The 19,626-nt window shown below is 36.7% G+C and overlaps 1 protein-coding gene across 15 annotated transcripts in view; it reads right to left on the bottom strand.

Moving 5' to 3' along the window:
* Window positions 1-19,626, bottom strand: part of nrxn2b (neurexin 2b) — a 591,140-nt gene that overhangs the window by 39,267 nt on the left and 532,247 nt on the right. For all 15 annotated transcript variants that reach the window (XM_026945170.3, XM_053230796.1, XM_053230792.1 and 12 more), the window contains one exon: window positions 5,322-5,493. In XM_026945170.3, coding sequence (XP_026800971.2) covers window positions 5,322-5,493 — 172 coding nt within the window. The remainder of the gene's footprint in view (window positions 1-5,321; window positions 5,494-19,626) is intronic.

Below are 19,626 nucleotides of genomic sequence, written 5' to 3'. Positions count from 1 at the left end.
AGTGAGACACATTTTTCCCCATTCTGATGGATGATATGAACATTACCTGAAGCTGCTGGCCCATATCTGCATGACTTTATGCATTGCACTGCTGCTGGCCCATTGGCGACCCATAAATGAACAATTTTTATAAAGGTTCCCCATTAATATTCTTAGATTTTTACATGTTTTCCCCAGGATTGATAACAAGATGACTGAGATTAATATAGCCATTATGAAATATTTGATTTTGGGTTTCTCCAACCATTGACCTGTACATTTGGGGTGGAAATATCCATCCATGGCCAAGTCTTAACTTCTTGGAAGAGGCAACCAGGTTTTCAACTAAGATATTCGTAAGTATAAAGTAGTTTATCTAACTGTTTGAGTACAGAATTTGAATCATTGTGTCACCACGTTTGTCCATTCTTGTAAAGGGTGTTGATTCTGACGTTGACTGAACACTCTTAAAAGAAAAAAAAGAACACATTTAAAAAGCTGACACTGTTAACCAACCCAAAACCCCTTGACAAACTCATTTTTCAAAGTGTGCAGGTTTTAAAATGCTTTTTCATTTTTATGCACTTCTGTATACAAAAGCAAATTAATCTATTTACTGGAAAACATTCATAAAGGACAGTCAAGCCTTTGGCATTTTAGTGAGATAAGACTAAGGGGAAAAAAAAGGACGTAAAGTGAGACAAAGAGAGAATGAGACAGATACAAAGAGAGAAAGGCAAAGAGAGAGGCAATAATAGTGTGCATGTCCCTGGGGAACCATCTGCCTCAGTTTATTAAGGTGACCTAAGCAGCAAACCATTTCAGCTTAGCTTTGGACAGAAAGACAAACACTCTATGAGAGAAGAAAGACCCAAGAGGATGCATTGGACAAACAAAGCAATACAGCAAGCTCACTCAAAGCCCTGACGTCTGGCATGCGTTTTGTCTTTTCTGTTTGATATTCAACACTGGGATTCGCCAATATCCTCTTTCGCGAACAAACTTTTTGTTCTACAGACTCTAAACCTTGATGCTAAATAATTTACTGAATGAAAAAACACTATTGATTTATAAAAGAAAATCTGCAGATATGTTACATTTCTGAGGCTAACCATAAGGAGGCACTTTGCACTCCATCAGTCAGTGTTAAATGTTGGATGTGCTCCATCTGCTCCATTCCTAGGGTGATTTCTACCCATCTAACTGGGTCAGTGTTTAATCATTCCAATTTTAAAGACCTCTGCTTCATTATTCTGTACATATTCAAGCCTTAACCTGCTGGAAGAGGCAAGCAGCTATTGAACTAAGATATTCTGGAGTGCAAAGTAGTTTCTTTAAATGTTTGGGAGAATTTGAATCATTAAGGTTCTCATTTTTTGCCTGTTCTTTTGAAGAGTTATCTGGAGTTGACAGAACAATCGAAAATAAAGTTTCTTCTAACAGTTTTTTGGTTTGTCCCTTTAGAAGAATTCAGGGAGTCTCCCTTCCAGAAAAAGAAGAAACTATTTAAAAAATTAGAACTGTTAACCAACCAAAAAAAAAGCCACAAATGGAAACAAGCCCCACCTTTTGTTCTAAGCATACACATAACTGTTATACTGTTTCATTTTTCTACTCATCTCCTTATAAATTTCTTCCAATTAATACACACATCTCAACTCCATAACCTTTTGCTCTGACTCGAGTCAAACCTAAGACATACATGCCCTTGATTGCCCTAACACACACACACACCCAACCCCACACCCACACCCACAAACATGCGGGAACGCTTGGAGAATTGCAATGCAAATGCACTCTTATTGATGTCAAAATGCAGAACAACAAAAACATCAAAGCTCTCAGGAGAACCGGAGGTGACGGTAGAAGAGCTGTAAATTCAGCCTTGAGGTTCCCCTCATCCCTAATTCTCTCCTAATGCCATGTTTAACATCACAAAGCCCGAGCAGCCAGTGCCTGCCATTACACTTGCACTGTTACCGTGGAGATGTGTAGCTTGGCTACTCAGCAATGATGGATGATGGAGGGATCGACCTTTTCCAGACACAAAATGAGAGAATGAGTGTGGACAGGCTGAGATAAGGAAGATCTCTGCCCTATCTCTGTCACGTTCGCTCTTCCTCTTCCTCTCTTGCTTTGCTTATCTTGCTTTTTCTCTCTCTCTCTCAAATACAAATGCGAATATTCTGGTCTAATCTACATTAACGCAAGCTAAAAGAGCTTGGATTTAAAACACCCTCCAATCTGATCAGAGTGCATTCCAGATGTCAACCCAGCAAAGTATTTCACCTGACCAAACCTAGTACTTGAAAAACTACTGCAACAGTGCTGACAGCCACACGACAAACAAACTGTACACAGTTCAGTGACTCTAGTTTTCTAAACAAGAACCATCACGGCTTCTGTAGCAGGTCCTCTTTTCCAACAACATTGGAAAATTGCATTTATTTAAATTATTTAGCAGACATCAGCTCATCAGACCAGAGACGCGCTATAGGACTAGAGACGTTAGCTCAAAAAGGGGAGATTTCACAGATATTTAATTTCATTGACCTGACAACATGGCTTGTTTAAAGTCAACAAAGGAACCAATGTTTAAAGACAAATGGACAAAGATTTATGAATGGATTCTCCGTGCATCACATATCTCATCTGTTTAGAGTCTATGGCACTAATTAGAAGTGGAAACAAAGCATAACCACGTGTATATAGCTATAAACTAACTAACTAACTTGGACCTTTGCATGCAAGGATAAATAATAAATATTAGCTGAATACCCCTGGTCAGTCCTTTGTTTAAAGTAATGCATATTCTATAGATTCACAGATAACTTTAAAAATCTGGCAGTGCTTTACTGTAACTACACAGTATCTACTAAGTAAATATAGAATAACCACATGGAACTCACTAACGCCTGGTTGTTTGACATTGACTAAAATTACACTGCTATTGCACTAAGCTACACTATATGGCCAAAGGTTTGTGGACACCTGACCATCACATCCATATGTGGTTCTTCCCCAGACCATGTTTGCCACGAAGCTGGAAAACATGTTGGCCATCAAAGCCCAAACCTGTTCAAGCATGCCTCTGTGCACAAAGCGAGGTCCATGAAGATATGGTTTCCTAAGGTTGATGTGAAAGAACTCGAGTGGTCTACACGGAGCCCTGACCTCAGCCTCACAAAAACCCTAGTGAACGTTGATGTCACCATGCTAACAGCACAAATAAGAAACATTCCACCCTGAGTTTTTACAGACCAGAGATCATAGATCCGTCCTTCTTGTTTTTTTATTGGCTCACATAACCAGGATTTACAAATTTACATGTCGGTGATCACCTATATAAAGTCTACATGAAGTGAAAGTAACCTCTACTTATAGTAAATTTGTCTTTTATTTTTTTATTTTATAAAGCATAGTCTCCTGTATTACTGTATGAAAGACTCAAAATCTATGGCTGTGGATAAACTGTAAATATTGGCACCTCTGTAGTATCCTATAATTGTGAGGACAAAATTTTGGTCCTCACAAAGGGCTAAAAATGTACACCCACACATACAAGACAGGATTCTCTTATTAAGCTTCCTTCATTATCCAGGTAATACAATTTGTGAAAAAACAAAACAAAACAAAAAAACTCATTTTGCGGCAAACACACTCCAATTTTCTTCAGTTTTGGTGTGGTAACATGGAAAACTCATTTCAATAACAATCAACAGCAGCATAACATTATATTCCCATTACAGTTCAAAAGATTTCCAATTAAGACCTGGTGTGAAAAAAAAAAAGACAGAAAACATCTTCCTTTTCTGCAGTATGGTGAAGGTAAAGCTACTGCCTCAGACAGAGACAGACAAAGAGAGAGAGAAGAATAAAAAAGCAAAAAAAGGAAAAAAAAGACGGAGGGTGTGCATTGGTGTGGTGTGGAGTCATCTACAGCATGATGGACTGTGTGTGTGTGTTTAGGTGGGTGCATATTGTTTTGCTTACAGGTGCTTATGTGGATGATTTATACCATCACAGCTTGACTCACGCACACACAGCATGCATATAAAGTCTCCCCTGAGGCTGCGTTCAACAGTATTTATTTGTTTATTAATACTTTCGGTGTGCAATGTTAGTCATTTCCAATTCCCGCCCACTATCTAACACTCCGCAGCGTGGTAGCTGCTAATGTGCTTTGTCCGTGACACATGTATCCTGTCACTGCATCTTTTACATTCTTATCTAGCTGTATGAGTAGTCAGAAAACTGAGAACTCGCTAATATCATGCTGTATGGAAGGGAAAAGATGGATTAAATCCATCGTGATCGCATCATTCCCTTATAGCAAAAGTATGATCATTGATTATTGGGGAAAAAAACAGCTGTGACATCAATAGACTACTGATGCAATCTTAACCGATTTTGTCATTTAAAACCTTTCTTGTGATGTATAGAATTAAAGGTTTTCTTCTCTCTCTTTCTGTAATTTTAAGACAAGACACTAGAGGTGAACAGGGATTTTTTTTAAACAATAGATTTCACTACCAATCAGTTCAGATTTTTGTTACATTTATTCATGCAAGTGAAGGTTAATTTAAATAAATATGCATAGATTTGCATACTTAATCAAAACAAAAATCTAGCCTTTGGATGAAGTTCAAATCAAAATGTTTATTTCACTGTCAAGAGGAATGAACAATAAGATGATGTATAAGATGAATAATTTTACAGATAATTTTTTTGGAAAACCATTTCTTTATTGTTTAACCAAGAAAATAGTATGTGCTGTTATATAAAAAAAAAAAGTTTTCATGTCATTTTTCCAGTATAAAATCTAACAAAAATCCAATGATCACAACATTTTGGGAAATTCCTCTATAATATACCATTAAATATGGATAGGAAGGAACGTGTAAAACGTGAATAGTGTAGGACATCTAAAAACCGAATATTGAAAAAGACACATTTTAAGGGAAAAAAATTGGTTTTAAAAATACAGTGTGGTTTATTATGTTTCCTCTGGAGTAAGTGGCGCTTGTACATATGGCTTGTAAAGGAAATTGACATGTATATCATAATGACACATATAGTATCATATATATGACATGACATGACTGTGTCAAGTAGGAGGAGCTTAAAGCCTAATTCAAAATTTCATATTAAATTTGAGTGGACAAAACCAGTGAAATAAACATTTTTCTAAAAATCTATCCAAACCCAAGTGTTAGATTCTACCTCTAGTGTTTGGCTTTAAACTAGTTTGAATTTCTCCACCGTTTGTTTATAAAATTTCCTGTTACATTGTCTAACCTGATATAAAAAAAAGTGTGTATAAAAGTGTGTGCGCTCCCTACCTGATGGGAAGCGTTCGATGACGGGCTGGTTGTCCACCTGCAGTGTAGCGTTGCCGCCGCTTCTAGTAAAGCGCACCACGTGATATTTGCCATCGCTCACCACCACTCCATTCTCCTCGATCGCGATGTCGTCCGTTCCCACGTTGAAGATGACGCCGATCTTCCCCCGCTCCTGAGTCACAGAGAGAAAGACAAATCCAGGTTAAATTACCTTTATAGCTGGATATAGAATCGGGTGCAAAAGTCTGTGTCCCCTTCATGGCAATAGAATATTCAGCTTGGCCAAACTTTCCCCATTCTTCTTGGATGAAGAATAAGTTTGCAATATCACCAGAATTTTATATCACAACATTTCTGAACATTTGGACAGTAATGGTATGTCTATTTCTTTCTTTCTCTCTGTCTGTCTTTTCTCATTTCTATCTTTCTCTCGCTGCATTTCTGTTAATCTCTTCATTTCCTTCCCTCTTTTCTGTCTTTCTCTCATTTCTCTTTTTCTCTCTCTCTTGCTCCATTTCTGTCAATCTCTCTTTTTCTATCCTCCTTCTGTTTCCTTAATTTTATATTCGTCTTTCTGTCTCTCATTTTCTCTCCCTCTCACTGTCTCTCTCCATTTTCTCCCCATTATTGTCTATATATCTTTCTTTCTCTCCTTTCATTCCCCCCCCCTCCATTTTCTCCCTCTTTCTGTTTCTTTCTCCATTTCTATATATCCTGCTTTCTCCATTTCCATTTCTTTCTGTCTCTCTCTCTGTTTCCCCAGCTTTTAATCTCTCTCTCAATTTCTCTCCATCTAATTGTCTCTCCCCTTTCTTTCTCCCATTATTCTCTCTCCATTTCTCTCCCTCTTTCCATCTATGTGTCCAGTTCTTTCTTGTTATCTCAGGGAGCTTTTCCATGCCATGCTCATATGTGTCGTGTTCATTAGGCCTTTCTGTAAAGTGATATACAAATCAAACTGAACTGAATGGAATGTGATAGAATGTATTGCGGTATTGATTAGTGATATTTAAATCAAACAATTGACTGGAGTAAAAAGCTTCAGGTAAAGCTGTGATTCTTATCCAAGCCTCTTATTATTCTACTGAAAGCTCTGTATAAATCACTCAACAGTAATGAATATTTCTCAGCATACTGAAGACCGACTCTTTTTATATCTATTAGTGTTGACAGCCACCTACTGCTTACACTTCATTATAGTGTCTCCTACTTACTCTCATTCCCTCCTTCCCCCTCCCTCCAATCCCTCTATCTTATCCTTCCCCCTCTCTCCTCCACTCATTCACTCCTTCTCACTGTGCTTCTGCCCTTTCTGTCAGCAAAGGTCAAAGTCATTTACAGAGTTGCAGAGAGAGACAGAAAGATCGAGAGGAGAGAGAGAGAGAGAGACACACACAGACAGGAGACAGGCAGACGGAGACACAGTGAGAGAGATAGACAGACAGACAGAGAGAGCTATACAGAGAGAAGGAGAGCCAAAGAGAAAGAGAGATAGAGACAGAAAGAGAGAAAGGTATATAGACAGAGAGAGAGAGAGACTGAAAGAAAGAAAGACAGACAGACAGAGATAGACAGAAAGAAAGACAGACAGGGACAGATAGACAGATAGATAGATAGACAGATAGATAGACAGATAGATAGATAGATAGATAGATAGATAGATAGATAGATAGAGAAAAAGAAAGCTAGACATAGAGGAAAACAGAGAGAGAGATAGCGAGAGACACGAAGACGAGAGATACAAAGAGAGATACAGATAGACAGATACATAGAGAGAGGGAGAGAGAGAAGAGAGAGATTCTTATGTGGGTTGGCTCCTAATTATCTATACGTTTTACAAAGTCTTATATTTAAATTTATTTAGAGAGTTATTGCTAGTTACTGATGCATGATGATGATTTTGATGTGGAAATATCAACACTTTCAGTTCTTCACTGCACCATAAGGTGACAGACAGCACTAAGGATTTTGTAGTACATCTGTACATCAAAAATGCACAGTTTCCAGTCTACCCCATCTCTTATTGATATTACTTGGTCCATTTTATGAAATGAGCAATATTCATAAACCATGACACATCAAGACATTACTTTTTATAGTTAAAGTGTGGCCTTTAGGCAGTTCATAAATATTCATGAAATAATTCTCAGGGAATGAAAAAGTGGCTAAAGCGATTAAAAAGTTATTTAATTGAGCAAATGGAAGCAGAGGTTGCTGGATAAATTAGTGATGAACCTAATCACAGGGTATTTTGTGCATATTATCCTCCTACACATTGCTTACAAAGAGATACTCCAGTACAGTTAAATGTTTATTCTAGTAAATTCTACAGTGGAATTCCAGAAAGTTGTCATTAACATTACCTGGATAAATATAAATTCTGCTACTCACAGATAATGTAGAAGCATTAGATAAGGAGTGATTTACTGTTTGTCAGAGAAAAACTGCAACCAGTTATGATCTAGGAGTAGAGCTGAGCTTTAGTTATTTCCTAGTTTTCCAGCAGTAAAAGTAACGGTGTCTTATCTAGAAGCTCAGAAAGCTTTATTGGGTAAGAATAGATGGGTTTGTTGTGCTGTACCCATACATACGGCAGGAACGCACAGCTCTTACTCTCCCAGAAGCACACAGCAAGTCTGGCTCATTACATTTGCTTTTCCCTTAAGAGTTAATCCTACCCTGCACGGAAAACTATCTATAGGATAGAGTGGAGGAGAGTATGATAGAGAGTGTATGAGACAGAGAAAGTGAGGAGGGAAATAAGAGGGAGAAATAAAGAAAATATGAGAGAAAAGAGAAAGAGATTTACATAATTCTCGTTTGTGTTCTGCAACATTAACTCCTTTTCTCCATGTTACAGACTTTTAAATCTGGTCTTACTACCCAAACCATGACATTTTAATGCCTCTTTACCCTCAAATCGACCCCAAATGACCTTAAGCTCATCTTCAAAAGCACTACCATTGTGTTGGAACAAGACAGTTTACCAGATTGGTAACACTTTACATTATTTACTGATTTAATTAACATTTAAACTTAGATTTAATAAAGTCTAAGTAATGCTGACAATGAAACAGTCATTTAGCACATGCACTAATTAATATTTGTTTAATTGTTAATTAAACACACATGGATTTTCTCATGTTATCTAAATCTATGAAAAAATAAATCCACATAAATGATTAAATTACAGCATGTTCGTGAATTTGATAAATATTTAGATAACATAACTTTGGTTTATGAATGTATGATTATTTGGCATACTTGCTAATGTGTATGGTTTGTTCATGATAATTGTTGCATTAAAAATGTCAATTCATTGAAACTTAATGTAAAGCTTTAGCATTAGATTTATATAATATTGTTATATACAGTGATTACTTAAAAAGTCAAAATCATTTTAGGCCCAGTTTACACCAAGACAACAATCTCCATCACAAACATCCATTCACTCAAACACACATTCAACACCAAGCCTCTAAATTTTTATAGTGAAATCATCCAGCATCCACTGTTCATTCAACTACTAATATTAACCATGAAAGAGCAACGTTCATCATCTAGTTCCATCATTCTACATCAATTAACATTTAAACACTATCAAACACTAATATTCACCATCAGTCACTTTAACACCACCATTCACCACCACCAACTTTCTTCAACAAACACTAATTTTAACCATCACCCTAGCCAAATTCACCTTCACCAGAAAAATAGCACATTTCTTCAACAAACACAACCATTTACCAACAAACAGTAACATTCATTTAACATTTTAACATCAAATACCAATATTTACTTACAAACACCATCATTCTCCACCTAACAACATGCAAACACTCATATTACCAATCAATTGCTGGTATGAATATTTCGAATATTTCATTCTACTAGCCATATTCACCCATCACCCATTAAATACCACTAGGTATCAACATAAAAATACCAAATTCCTCCAAGAAACACAACCAACCAACTTTTACCATCAAACACCAAACCCCAAACCCCATCATTCTCCCTCAAACCCCACTCAACATCAAACACCCATGTGCACACATCAAACACTGAAATTCTCCATCAAATACAAACATTAACCACTGGACACCAGCATTCACCACCAAAAAACATCATTCTCCATCTTACAACACTCAAATAGGCACAAAATATTATCCCACTAGCCATATTCACTGTCAACAAACAGCATCCACCATCAAACACTGATATTCACCCATTAAACACCAACACTCATCAATGTTCACCAAATGCCTCCATCAAACACAAACATTTACCAACTAATAGCAACATTTATCACCAACGATGTTCATAAATGAATTATTACCATCAAAGACCTATAACCTTTCAAACACTACCATTCTCCATCAAACCACATTCAACATCAAACGTCAGTGTTCACTCATCGAACACTAATGCTCATTACCAAAGACCAACATTTACCTTTAAACATTAGCGTTCACAAGAAAACACTAATATTCGCTATCAAACAATGGCATTTTCTTTTTAAAAACCAGCATTCACCATCAATCACCAACCACCTACTGATATTTACTGTTAACAGACAACATCCACCATCCAACGCTGACATTCACCCAACACGTATCATCAAACAGCAACATTCGAAAAGCTTTACCATGTGAAATAACCGAAAAGGCAAAGAAACCAGTATTACTGGTCTTGTTATTTAAGAAACTCTCCAATAATCATACATCATCTGCAGATTTTGAAAGCAACAGGATTTTGCAGAATTTCTGAGTCACAGTCAAGTAACAATAAAGGATTGGTTAGAAATATTCTGTTATTCAAGTAAAAACCTACAATTTGCCCAGTGAGTGGTAATGAGGCATTGACGTTAAGCAAAACATGTTTAATGGGGCATGACCAAGACTAACTCAAAAGCACTGAGAAAGTTTTTCATTCATTCATTCTGTCCAATGAGGCGTCTCTCTGACAGCTGAGCGACACATTAAAGCACAACTTTAAAGTGTTCCTGGAACAAAAACTTCCACCGTGAGGTCCTTGATATATGGGAAGAAAAAAAGTCTCTTGCGTGTTCTGAATTAAAGTCACATTCTAGTTTACTCTCTTTAAGAGAATGTTCAGCTCTCTTATCCACTTGATAAAATGTATGTACTATAAAGATATAGCACAACGCTATTGAATTCTCAAATTTGATTGGTTAGAAGGTGTTGATTGTTGATTTTCTATAGCAACAGCTCTGAGTGCAGTTCTAGTAGTAATTCTTTATTAATTCTTCAATTCGTCATTCTTCAATAAATTAAAATATGCTGTTAATCAAAATTAGTGTTGGGCCACATCACACCACCCCATCGTTGATTATTTTCCTATAACAGCATGACCCAAGGTGTTTCATGACTTACTTATTTCAATTCAATTTTTCGACTGACCTTTCAGAAAACCACTGAGTAGGAGGCGGTCTTTTAAAGATGGAATATGTATGTGTGTGTGTATGCATACATGTAGAAAAAAGTAGCATTAGTCCATTAGACTGAGAAGCTTTAAAAGAGTGAATGAGAAAGTTGGCTTGATGATGCAAAAAAGGTCTTTAGGTAGGCTCTTTTGATGATACTAAGACTTTCTCTGTGTCTCATTTAAATACTCACTTAATTAATCTTGAAGGGTTTGTTGTGTTAAGTCAACATGCATTAAATCATTACATACGGGGTGAGGCCAGATGCTTCCTGAACAGATCTGAGAGAAAGAGAGAGTTTGCGCAATGCATGAAAGTGTAATCTACATTCATAACAAAGCATTATGATTTATTATATCCTTGTATACTTGTATTACTCAACCACTTTCACTGTAGGCACTGCAGGAATGCCATGCCCACCATATTAGATGCTCTTACCCAAAAACACACACACACACACACACACGATATGAATAACAGAACCTACAGGACCTACTTGAAGATAAGCCAGCTGCCGGCAATGTGTGTGTGTGTGTGTGTGTCTGTGGATCTTATTTGTATGGAGCAGCGGTAATCTTCGGCAGTCACCTTGGCAAACTTCTAACCATCGTCTCATCCTAATAGCACTTTATCTCTCCCTCTTCGCCTCCCTTTTCTCTCCATTTCTCACATCTGTCTGTCTCTCTTTGCTGTCCATTCCCCTTTCTGCCTTTTCTTTCTCTCTCTGTGATCTTTTCCCCTATAACCAAACCCTTCCCCACCCCCCCAAATATGTAATGTTTGGGTGTTTGTCTACGTGTTTGTGTCTCCGATGCGGACCAGTGAGTCATCCCGAGCATGCTCAGAATCCCAACACACAACCACCCACACACAATTTTACAAGGCAAATTGTACTAATTAAGTGAGAATAAGTCCATAAATATGGATGTTTGATGCAAGTTCTTTAGTAATTACTTTTGGAGATTTCAGTCTTATTGACAACAGGCATTAAATTAAAGCCCTATTATTTGCTTTCTTCACAGAAACCAATTAAGAAAAAAATCAACATTCATATCTTTCCCGTCAAATGGAAAACGCATAGGCCATTATTTCATTTCACAAAGCACAATGATGCAATTCGCATTTAATTGCTTTTACTAATTCTTTGTAAAAAAAAAAAAAAAAAACATAAAAAAAAATCAGTTTACAACAAACAGGTAGAGAAAGACTGAAGAAAATGCAAAGGTGAAGAGAGAGACAGGGAGAAAGAGGCAGAAAGAGAGAAAGACAGGCAGGAGGACAGAATTAATGAGGTGGACAGAAAGTCAGAATGTCCTTCAGAGTTTCACCAACGTCTCTGGTCACACACACGCACACACACGCACACACACACACACATTGTTAAAAACAGTAACATACACACTAGCATGCCATAAATGGGAGAACCAGTACTTATTATTTTCTAATTCAAGCACTGGGCATGATGTAGTTGGATAGATAAATGGATGGATGGATAAATGGATGGCTGATTTTTTGCATGGCATATCCCATTCACTCCACATCTTATGCTGTACAAGGTTGTTTGTTTGTTTCTGGCCTACTGCCTCCTAACCAGCTGGCTCAGGAAGGGCAAGATGGAGCAAAGGAGTGATGGAGAGTTAGAGAGATTGTTAGTAAAGCGAAGGCGTTTTTTTTTTTCCCAGGAAGAATACCACACATCGATCCTTGACATCCTACTCAGCATATGGCTCCCCATCCACCTCGCTTAGCAATTTCTTCCTGCCTTTTTTCATATGCGCTCCTTTTGGTTGCTCTGTCCCCATATGCATTGCCTTCTCGCATTTATTTTTAGTTCTTTCATTTGCATAGGACTGACTTGATGCTAGCGGCCAATTCACTCTGATACGTGAGGGACTGAGCTATCTGGCTCGCTTTATATCAAACAGGTCAGTGAGTGCAGTGCAAATTACAAACAGGAATTACTAAGTTCATGAATTATTTTCTATTCATACCAGAGCACTGCTGAATTCTGTTCAGAATTGAATTTTTGGATTGTGTGGATTAATTTTCTATAATAGCTCTGACAGTTGCTCTGCATATTAATGCAATCTTTCTAATACATTATTGTTTCTATAGTAACAACTTACACTTGTTACATACCAAGGACTTGGCATGGTATACATTTTAAAAATGTGTGTAATTGTTGATATAATGAAGGCTTCTGTGAGATTTTTATTATGCATTTTCGGAAGGAGTCTCCAGTATCAGTGCTTTGTAACAGTCATAGGTAAAGCTATAATTTTACGTTTTCAAAACTGGTAAAGTCTGGGCTAAATACAGTTTAGTTTAGGCAAGTGAGGGCATGTCATGGCAACTGCAAGTGTATCGTGTGCCAAAGTTTAGTATTAGCATTTAAAATCTGGACAAAACAAATGGACTGAAGACAGCTAATGCTTGTGTGGCATTTCAATTTGTGCCTCATCTGCATACTCTTTTATCAAGGTGGAGTTGTGGGTGTGTTCTGGGAGCTAGATTTTGGATGAGTTATTCGCCATCATTTCTCAGCAGCATGTGGGCCAGATGAAGTGTTAAGTGTGGGCCAGCACTGGGGCATTACTCATTTGGTGTCATATGTTTTTTTTTTTCTTAGCATTGCTTGGATCACTTGTAATAGTTACTCTAGTCTGCCTGGCATATTTGCTCAACATGTGTTTAAATGTGACCTGATAATTCGCTCCATTTCATTGCCACATCACTCTGTGCTGCTGGTTCCGAAGTGACGGTCTTAAATATGTGCACTTTCTGTACATGAATTTCTGAATATGATCATAGCAATGAATCGTAGTGTAGTTCTTTTGGACGATACCTCTGTAGACCAATCAGAATGTAGCTCTTTGAGAAAATGACAAATCTAACCAATGAGAACACATTTGTTTTGGACAATCCCACTGTAACCAATCAGAAATCAGTTTTGGACAATCCCACTGTAACCAATCAGAGCACAGTTCTTTTGGACAATCCCACTGTAACCAATCAGAGCACAGTTCTTTTGGACAATCCCACTGTAACCAATCAGAGCACAGTTCTTTTGGACCATGCTACTATATCCAAACAGAATGCAGTTCTTTTGGACAATGCCACTATATCCAATCAGAGTTCAGTTAGTTGGACAATAACACTAACCAATCAGAACAAAGTTCTTTTGGCTAATAATAATTTTGGATAAGGTCTGTGTAGCCAATGAGAACACATTTGTTTTGAACAGTACCACTGTAACCACTCAGAGATCTTCTTTCTTTGAGTTCTTTCGGATTCAATGAGAGTGCAGTTCTTTTGGAATATGACAAATGTAATGGATGAGAGTGCAGTGTTTTGGAATTAAAAAAGCTAAAAACATCATTTCTGGAAATATTTATTTTTGTTTTGTTGTTTGGTAACAGATGTCAATTCAAGTAAATTGGATTTATCAAAGTTAGAAAAATAAAAGCAACAATAGTAATAATTTTTTTTTTGATTAAGTTGTTGATTCAATGTGTTGTCATGAATGATTGCTGCTGTCACTCGAGTACTCATGCCCATTCCTACTATTTGTCACATCATTGTATTTGTAGTTCTTCTGTCTGAGTCTTCCATGAGTGTGCCATGGAGAGTGTGTGTGTGTGTGTTTCAAATGGAATAGAGCGAGTGTGAGAGAGGAATGCTGATCACCACAGTGTCTGTGTCTGACCTTCAGAAAGAGCAAGTGTTCCTGCTCACTCTCTCTCTCTCTCTCTCTCTCCCCCCTTTTCTCTCCATTCTCTATTTTATTTTCTCCATTATCAATTCTACTCTTGTCAGAGAAATAAAAACAAAGATTTTCTCTCTGTGTTCACTTCTCTCTCTCTCTCTCTCTCTCTCTCTCACACATGTTCCCTATCCTTCCCTGAAAAAATACAGCTGTGCAGGTAATAGAGTTTTTGTTTCACACTGAGACAGGTTTGATCTGATTTCAGATGTTACACCACAGAAACATGTGTTTAAAGCAATAACTAATATTTCACCATACTGTGTGCAGAATTGTATTAATCGTACTTATACATTATTAAATGGTCTGAGCAATTTACTAGAGCCACTTATTTTGATTTGTTGCTTTGTGGTGTCAACTGAGAAATGTTGCTTTTGCAATCATGGCTCCATGAATTAATTATCGGTTGTCTGTCGTTTGCTAGCAGGAGTGCTGTTGTATTCCTTTTTGAATCTGTATCTGCCCGGGAGTTTGGTTGTCCTCTGACATCACGCATTGTAAATAATGGGTTTATTTTTCATTAACATAAAGCTCTATGGACAGCTGTAGTACATAAAACGCGCAGTGTCCCACCATTCATTCTTCTGTTCCTCAACCTCCTCTTCTCCATCTGTCTCACTTTCTCTGCCTTTCTCTCCATTCCCTTCCTACCTCTCACTTCACAATCCCTTGGTCCCTTTGGCAGGTGGGTTGGGAAAGTGATGTGCCGCACTCTGATCACCTCTCTGTTAATTAAAGCTCCTGATGCCTGAAGCGAGCGTGGGAGGCTCTAATTAGAGTCTAATTATTGAAGCCATTGTAAAGGAAGGATATAGCCATGTGTTTTTAAAGGGACTGTAAATTGAGATTAAATAACATAACCGATATGTTTGGCAATACTGTACTTCACATACTTCATATAATGTCATGTTTTATACCACAGTGTTGTTGAACTCTTGAATCTGAATCTGTCATTTACAGGAACTTGTATTGTAGATGCGCCTCATAATCTATGACTAATAATAAACAGATTAACAACATACAGTATACTCGTTGGTGACATATTCTGTTTGGAAGGAGTCTCTAGTGTGAGTGCTTTGTCACTGTAATTCATAATATTTTAAGAAAGAAGTTATAATATCTTGAGGAAAAAAGTCATAATATCTGATATTATGAAAAAAAAAGTTGCCATATTTCAAGAAAAAACTCATATTATGAGATTATAACAACGTCCCTCATTTTAACATATGATCGTTGCTCTGATATCTAAGTATGATTTTGTCATAGTATTTTGACTTTATTCTCAAGCTATTGCAATGTTTTACTGATAATATTATGACTTTTTTCCTCAAAATACTGCAGATTTTTTCTAGTAATGACTTTTCATAGGCTCTTTATAGGTATATAATTTTTCTCTAAATATTACGATTTTATTATTGAAATATTACGACATTATTATTGAAATCTTGTATTTTTATTTTTTTTTAATAAGAGGCCCTTGAATGCCATCTTACTTTTTCATTTCTTGGTAACATGACCAGCTGTGTTTTTTTTTTTTTTTTTTTCTTCAAGAGAGAGAGGAAAAAAGAGGCTGGTAAGGGAATGAATGTTACTAGCTGTTACAAAGTAAGTGATAACAGGAATTAGCTTGTCTCACAGAGGTTCTGTAACGTTACATGTAACCATAAATGGTTAAAAAGCATGAAATGTCAATCAACATGTCATAAAGTACAATTTTCAACTGTGGAAAACAAACAAACAAACAAAAAAAAGACGCTTTGGTATAAGAGCTACTAAGGTACCATAAAACGTAATACAGATACAAGAACATTATCTTTATACCATTTAAGACTTTCCTGTCTGTTACCTGCTAGATTGTGTGAAAAGAAATGAAAACATTTTAGAAATCAAACAACTCAGATTCGGTTGATTTTAAAAGTTTATAAGACTCGGGTTTCAATGTTTCTACCATCTTTTTTATTTATTTATTTATTTACTTATTTATTTATTTTTAAAACCAGGCACAACTAGCCAGTTTTTTGAAACATGTGCCTAGTCGTTATCTAGAACTTAGTCAAATAAACACTTACTTCTCAAATTCTCTGTCTAGAATTTGAGAGTTTTTGTCAAAAAGGTCATGCCCATTATGAGTGATTTAGTTCCCTTTCCTACTGCTGTGAATATTGCAGTATTTCCATTCCTCCTAGACTGCTGAGCTAAATTATACATGCATATCTGACCCCATTTACTGACATTTTTCAAAGAGTTTTTCTTCTTATAATGATTTTTATAATGATCTTGCCTCCCTTGCCAGTCTTCTCATATGTGTATGTGTGTTGGGAAATGGTGATGGATTTCTGAAAAGTAGGAGAATGGATAAGAAAGAAGAAGTGCAAGAAGAGCAACTTTCATGTCGGTAAATTAATCTATTTTGTTTTCTGGTTTTCAGTAATTAAGTTCACGTGCGAAGAATTTCATGAATGCCTATCGATTTATTCCAACTGCAGATTCGGAATGAGGTTAGCCATGTACAAGGAGAGGCATTTAATATCAATATTTCCATAATGATAAGCTTTCTCAGCAAAAAGGTCCTCCAAATGACCTTATTGACTAAAAGAGTCTCAAAATTAAATATTAATCAGCTTTAAAATGCTAGCTGGACGCCAGCCCTTCATCCAGTTGTAAACATTCTTACATTTTTATGTCATTATAAAAGTGCATGCATCTATGTCATTAATTTGACTTCATAAATCATTAACTTAAGACTTTACCTTTTAATTTTGAATCAATATGCTGTTATTTTGACTTAATAATACTTTGTGCTAGCTAGTGAGCTGGGTGTTAGCTAGCAAATAAAACTGCTATAATCTTGTAGTAATGTTAAGCTGTCTTACTTGTCTCATTTAGCCCTAGGCTAGTTGCGATGGCCTAGATACAGTGCTATAGATTAAACTTTAGTGCTAACTAAACTTTTTTTAATCCATTTAAGCACTATAGAAACAATAACATATGAGAAGGAGTGCACTGATATATACACGTGATTTGCTTTGCAGCAGAACTAATGTCCGAACAGCTGTCATAGAAAATGAACCAAAACCTTCCGATCCAATCAGAAAGAAGAATTCAACGGCGTTAAACAGAATAAACAGCTTTATCTTATATTCTTAGTGAAAGAGTGAGTGAAAGAGATGAGTGAAGCATGCTGTAAAGCGACAACACGAGAAAAGCAGAGAAATAGATAAGCAAGGAGCGCAGGATACACCTATAAAGAGCAGAAGATGAATATATAAATGAATGAGTGCGCAGTGATTAGTGCTGATTATAGGCTTACAGAAACTGAGCAGATCCATGAATGACTGCGAATTTCATTAAATCAAAATGAAAGTCTCTTTTATTCTCACTGTGCCAGAGCCCAGTGGGAGCCATTCTGGATCTGTTATTTCTCAATAAAAACGGATACAGTGAGGGTCTTTAAAGCTTGGTGAGAAGATGAGAGAAATTATCTCTAATTGCCCGTCAAAACCTGCTACTGACATTGTATCATAAAAGCTACTATCTACTAAAAGGATAATTCTTATGAATCATTTTAACATTTTACTTAAGGGTGTTGTTTATAGGGCTACATAACACCTACAGAAGCTGCTAATGACAACTGATAAAAACAAATAAACATCTAAAAACTGTTTTTATGAATTTCCATGTCAGGTATAGCAAACAGCAATTATACTGTATAAAATATATAATATAATGTATAAGTTTACTAATATTTTAATAATACCAAATATATGGTATTATGAAACTTATTTAAACTAAATAATCCTTTTTAAATATGGTTAATGTAATAATTTTATACAGTGGATTTTAAAGATTGTTAAGGTCCCCCTTTTCTCCTTGAACTTGATTCACAGTTGATCAAGCAATAAATTTGTGATAAGCTGTATTTTTGATGTAGAGGGTGATATTAGGGCATAATGCAGATTTTCTAGCTATCATTTACAGTGTGTTTGTAATAAATCAGTGTATTACCAAATAGATTTGTTCATTAAGAAACTCATCCCACATACCTTCTGTTCCTATGGCTGACCCATGAGCTTCTGTACTAATGATCAAGTGTGTGTTGTGTGATAGATTTTTTTTGAACTTACTAAAATGTAAAGCATGTAGAGGCTCTAGACTTATTGTTAGAAAGCACTGGGCTAAACTGTGTGAGAGAAAGGTAGGTGTGAATTTTAAATGTGTCCATGTCAGCTTGTCGAATTGTTCTTTAATTCGTATCTGGACTCCTTTGATTGGAGTCTTGACCCCAGCCAATAGGACTAGCTTTCTATCAGCCTGTCCCATCTGACAACCAATAATGAAAAAGCTGCTTGTGGGGACAAGAGGGGTTCATCAGGACAACACGTAGAAACAGGCAGACTTCACTTAATTTTATTTGTATCACTCTATACTGTTGTCTTCCAGTCTAAAGCAGACTAAAAAATTGGATAAATTGGACATCACTAAATTCAAAGAAAAGCAGTAGGAACTACAGTGACTTTATACTACCATCCTGTCTCCTGTACTAGCCTAACAATGTTTACACATCTTCAGGAATGGTTCTTGTACATAGAGCAACATTATAAAAGTATCTGAAAACGCTATAAAACTCTTTTAAAATGGAAGAAATGTTGGGAGGGTGAAATTGCATTAAATGTGATAAGGATGTAATGAGAAGAGGCTTTATTCAGGTCTGACATTTGAGATTCACTGAGAGGAGAAGAAGAAGGTCAGGCAATCTCAGAAGACCAAAATCAGGATAACCCAGAAGACCAAGGTCCAGAAATCCAAGAACACCAAGGCCAAGATGATCCAGAAGACCATGGCCTAGAAAACCCAGAACGAGGTCAGGAAATAGAAGAACACTGCCAGGAAATTCCAGAAGACCAAGGCCAAGATGATTGAGAAGACCATGGCCAGGAAAAAAAAGAACAAGGTCAGAAAATTCCTGAAGACCAAGGCCAGGAATTCCAAGAAGACCATTTCCAGGAAAACCCAGAAGACCAAGGCCAGGAAAACCCAGCATATAGAGACCAGGACAACCCAGAAGAACAAGGCTAGGAAAACCTGGTGCCCAG

This window comes from Pangasianodon hypophthalmus, chromosome 28 (assembly GCF_027358585.1).
Source record: "Pangasianodon hypophthalmus isolate fPanHyp1 chromosome 28, fPanHyp1.pri, whole genome shotgun sequence".
Classification (NCBI taxonomy): Eukaryota; Metazoa; Chordata; class Actinopteri; order Siluriformes; family Pangasiidae; genus Pangasianodon; species Pangasianodon hypophthalmus.
The sequence above is the reverse complement of the archived record's forward strand: the minus strand, read 5'-3'. Positions and strand labels throughout refer to the sequence as shown.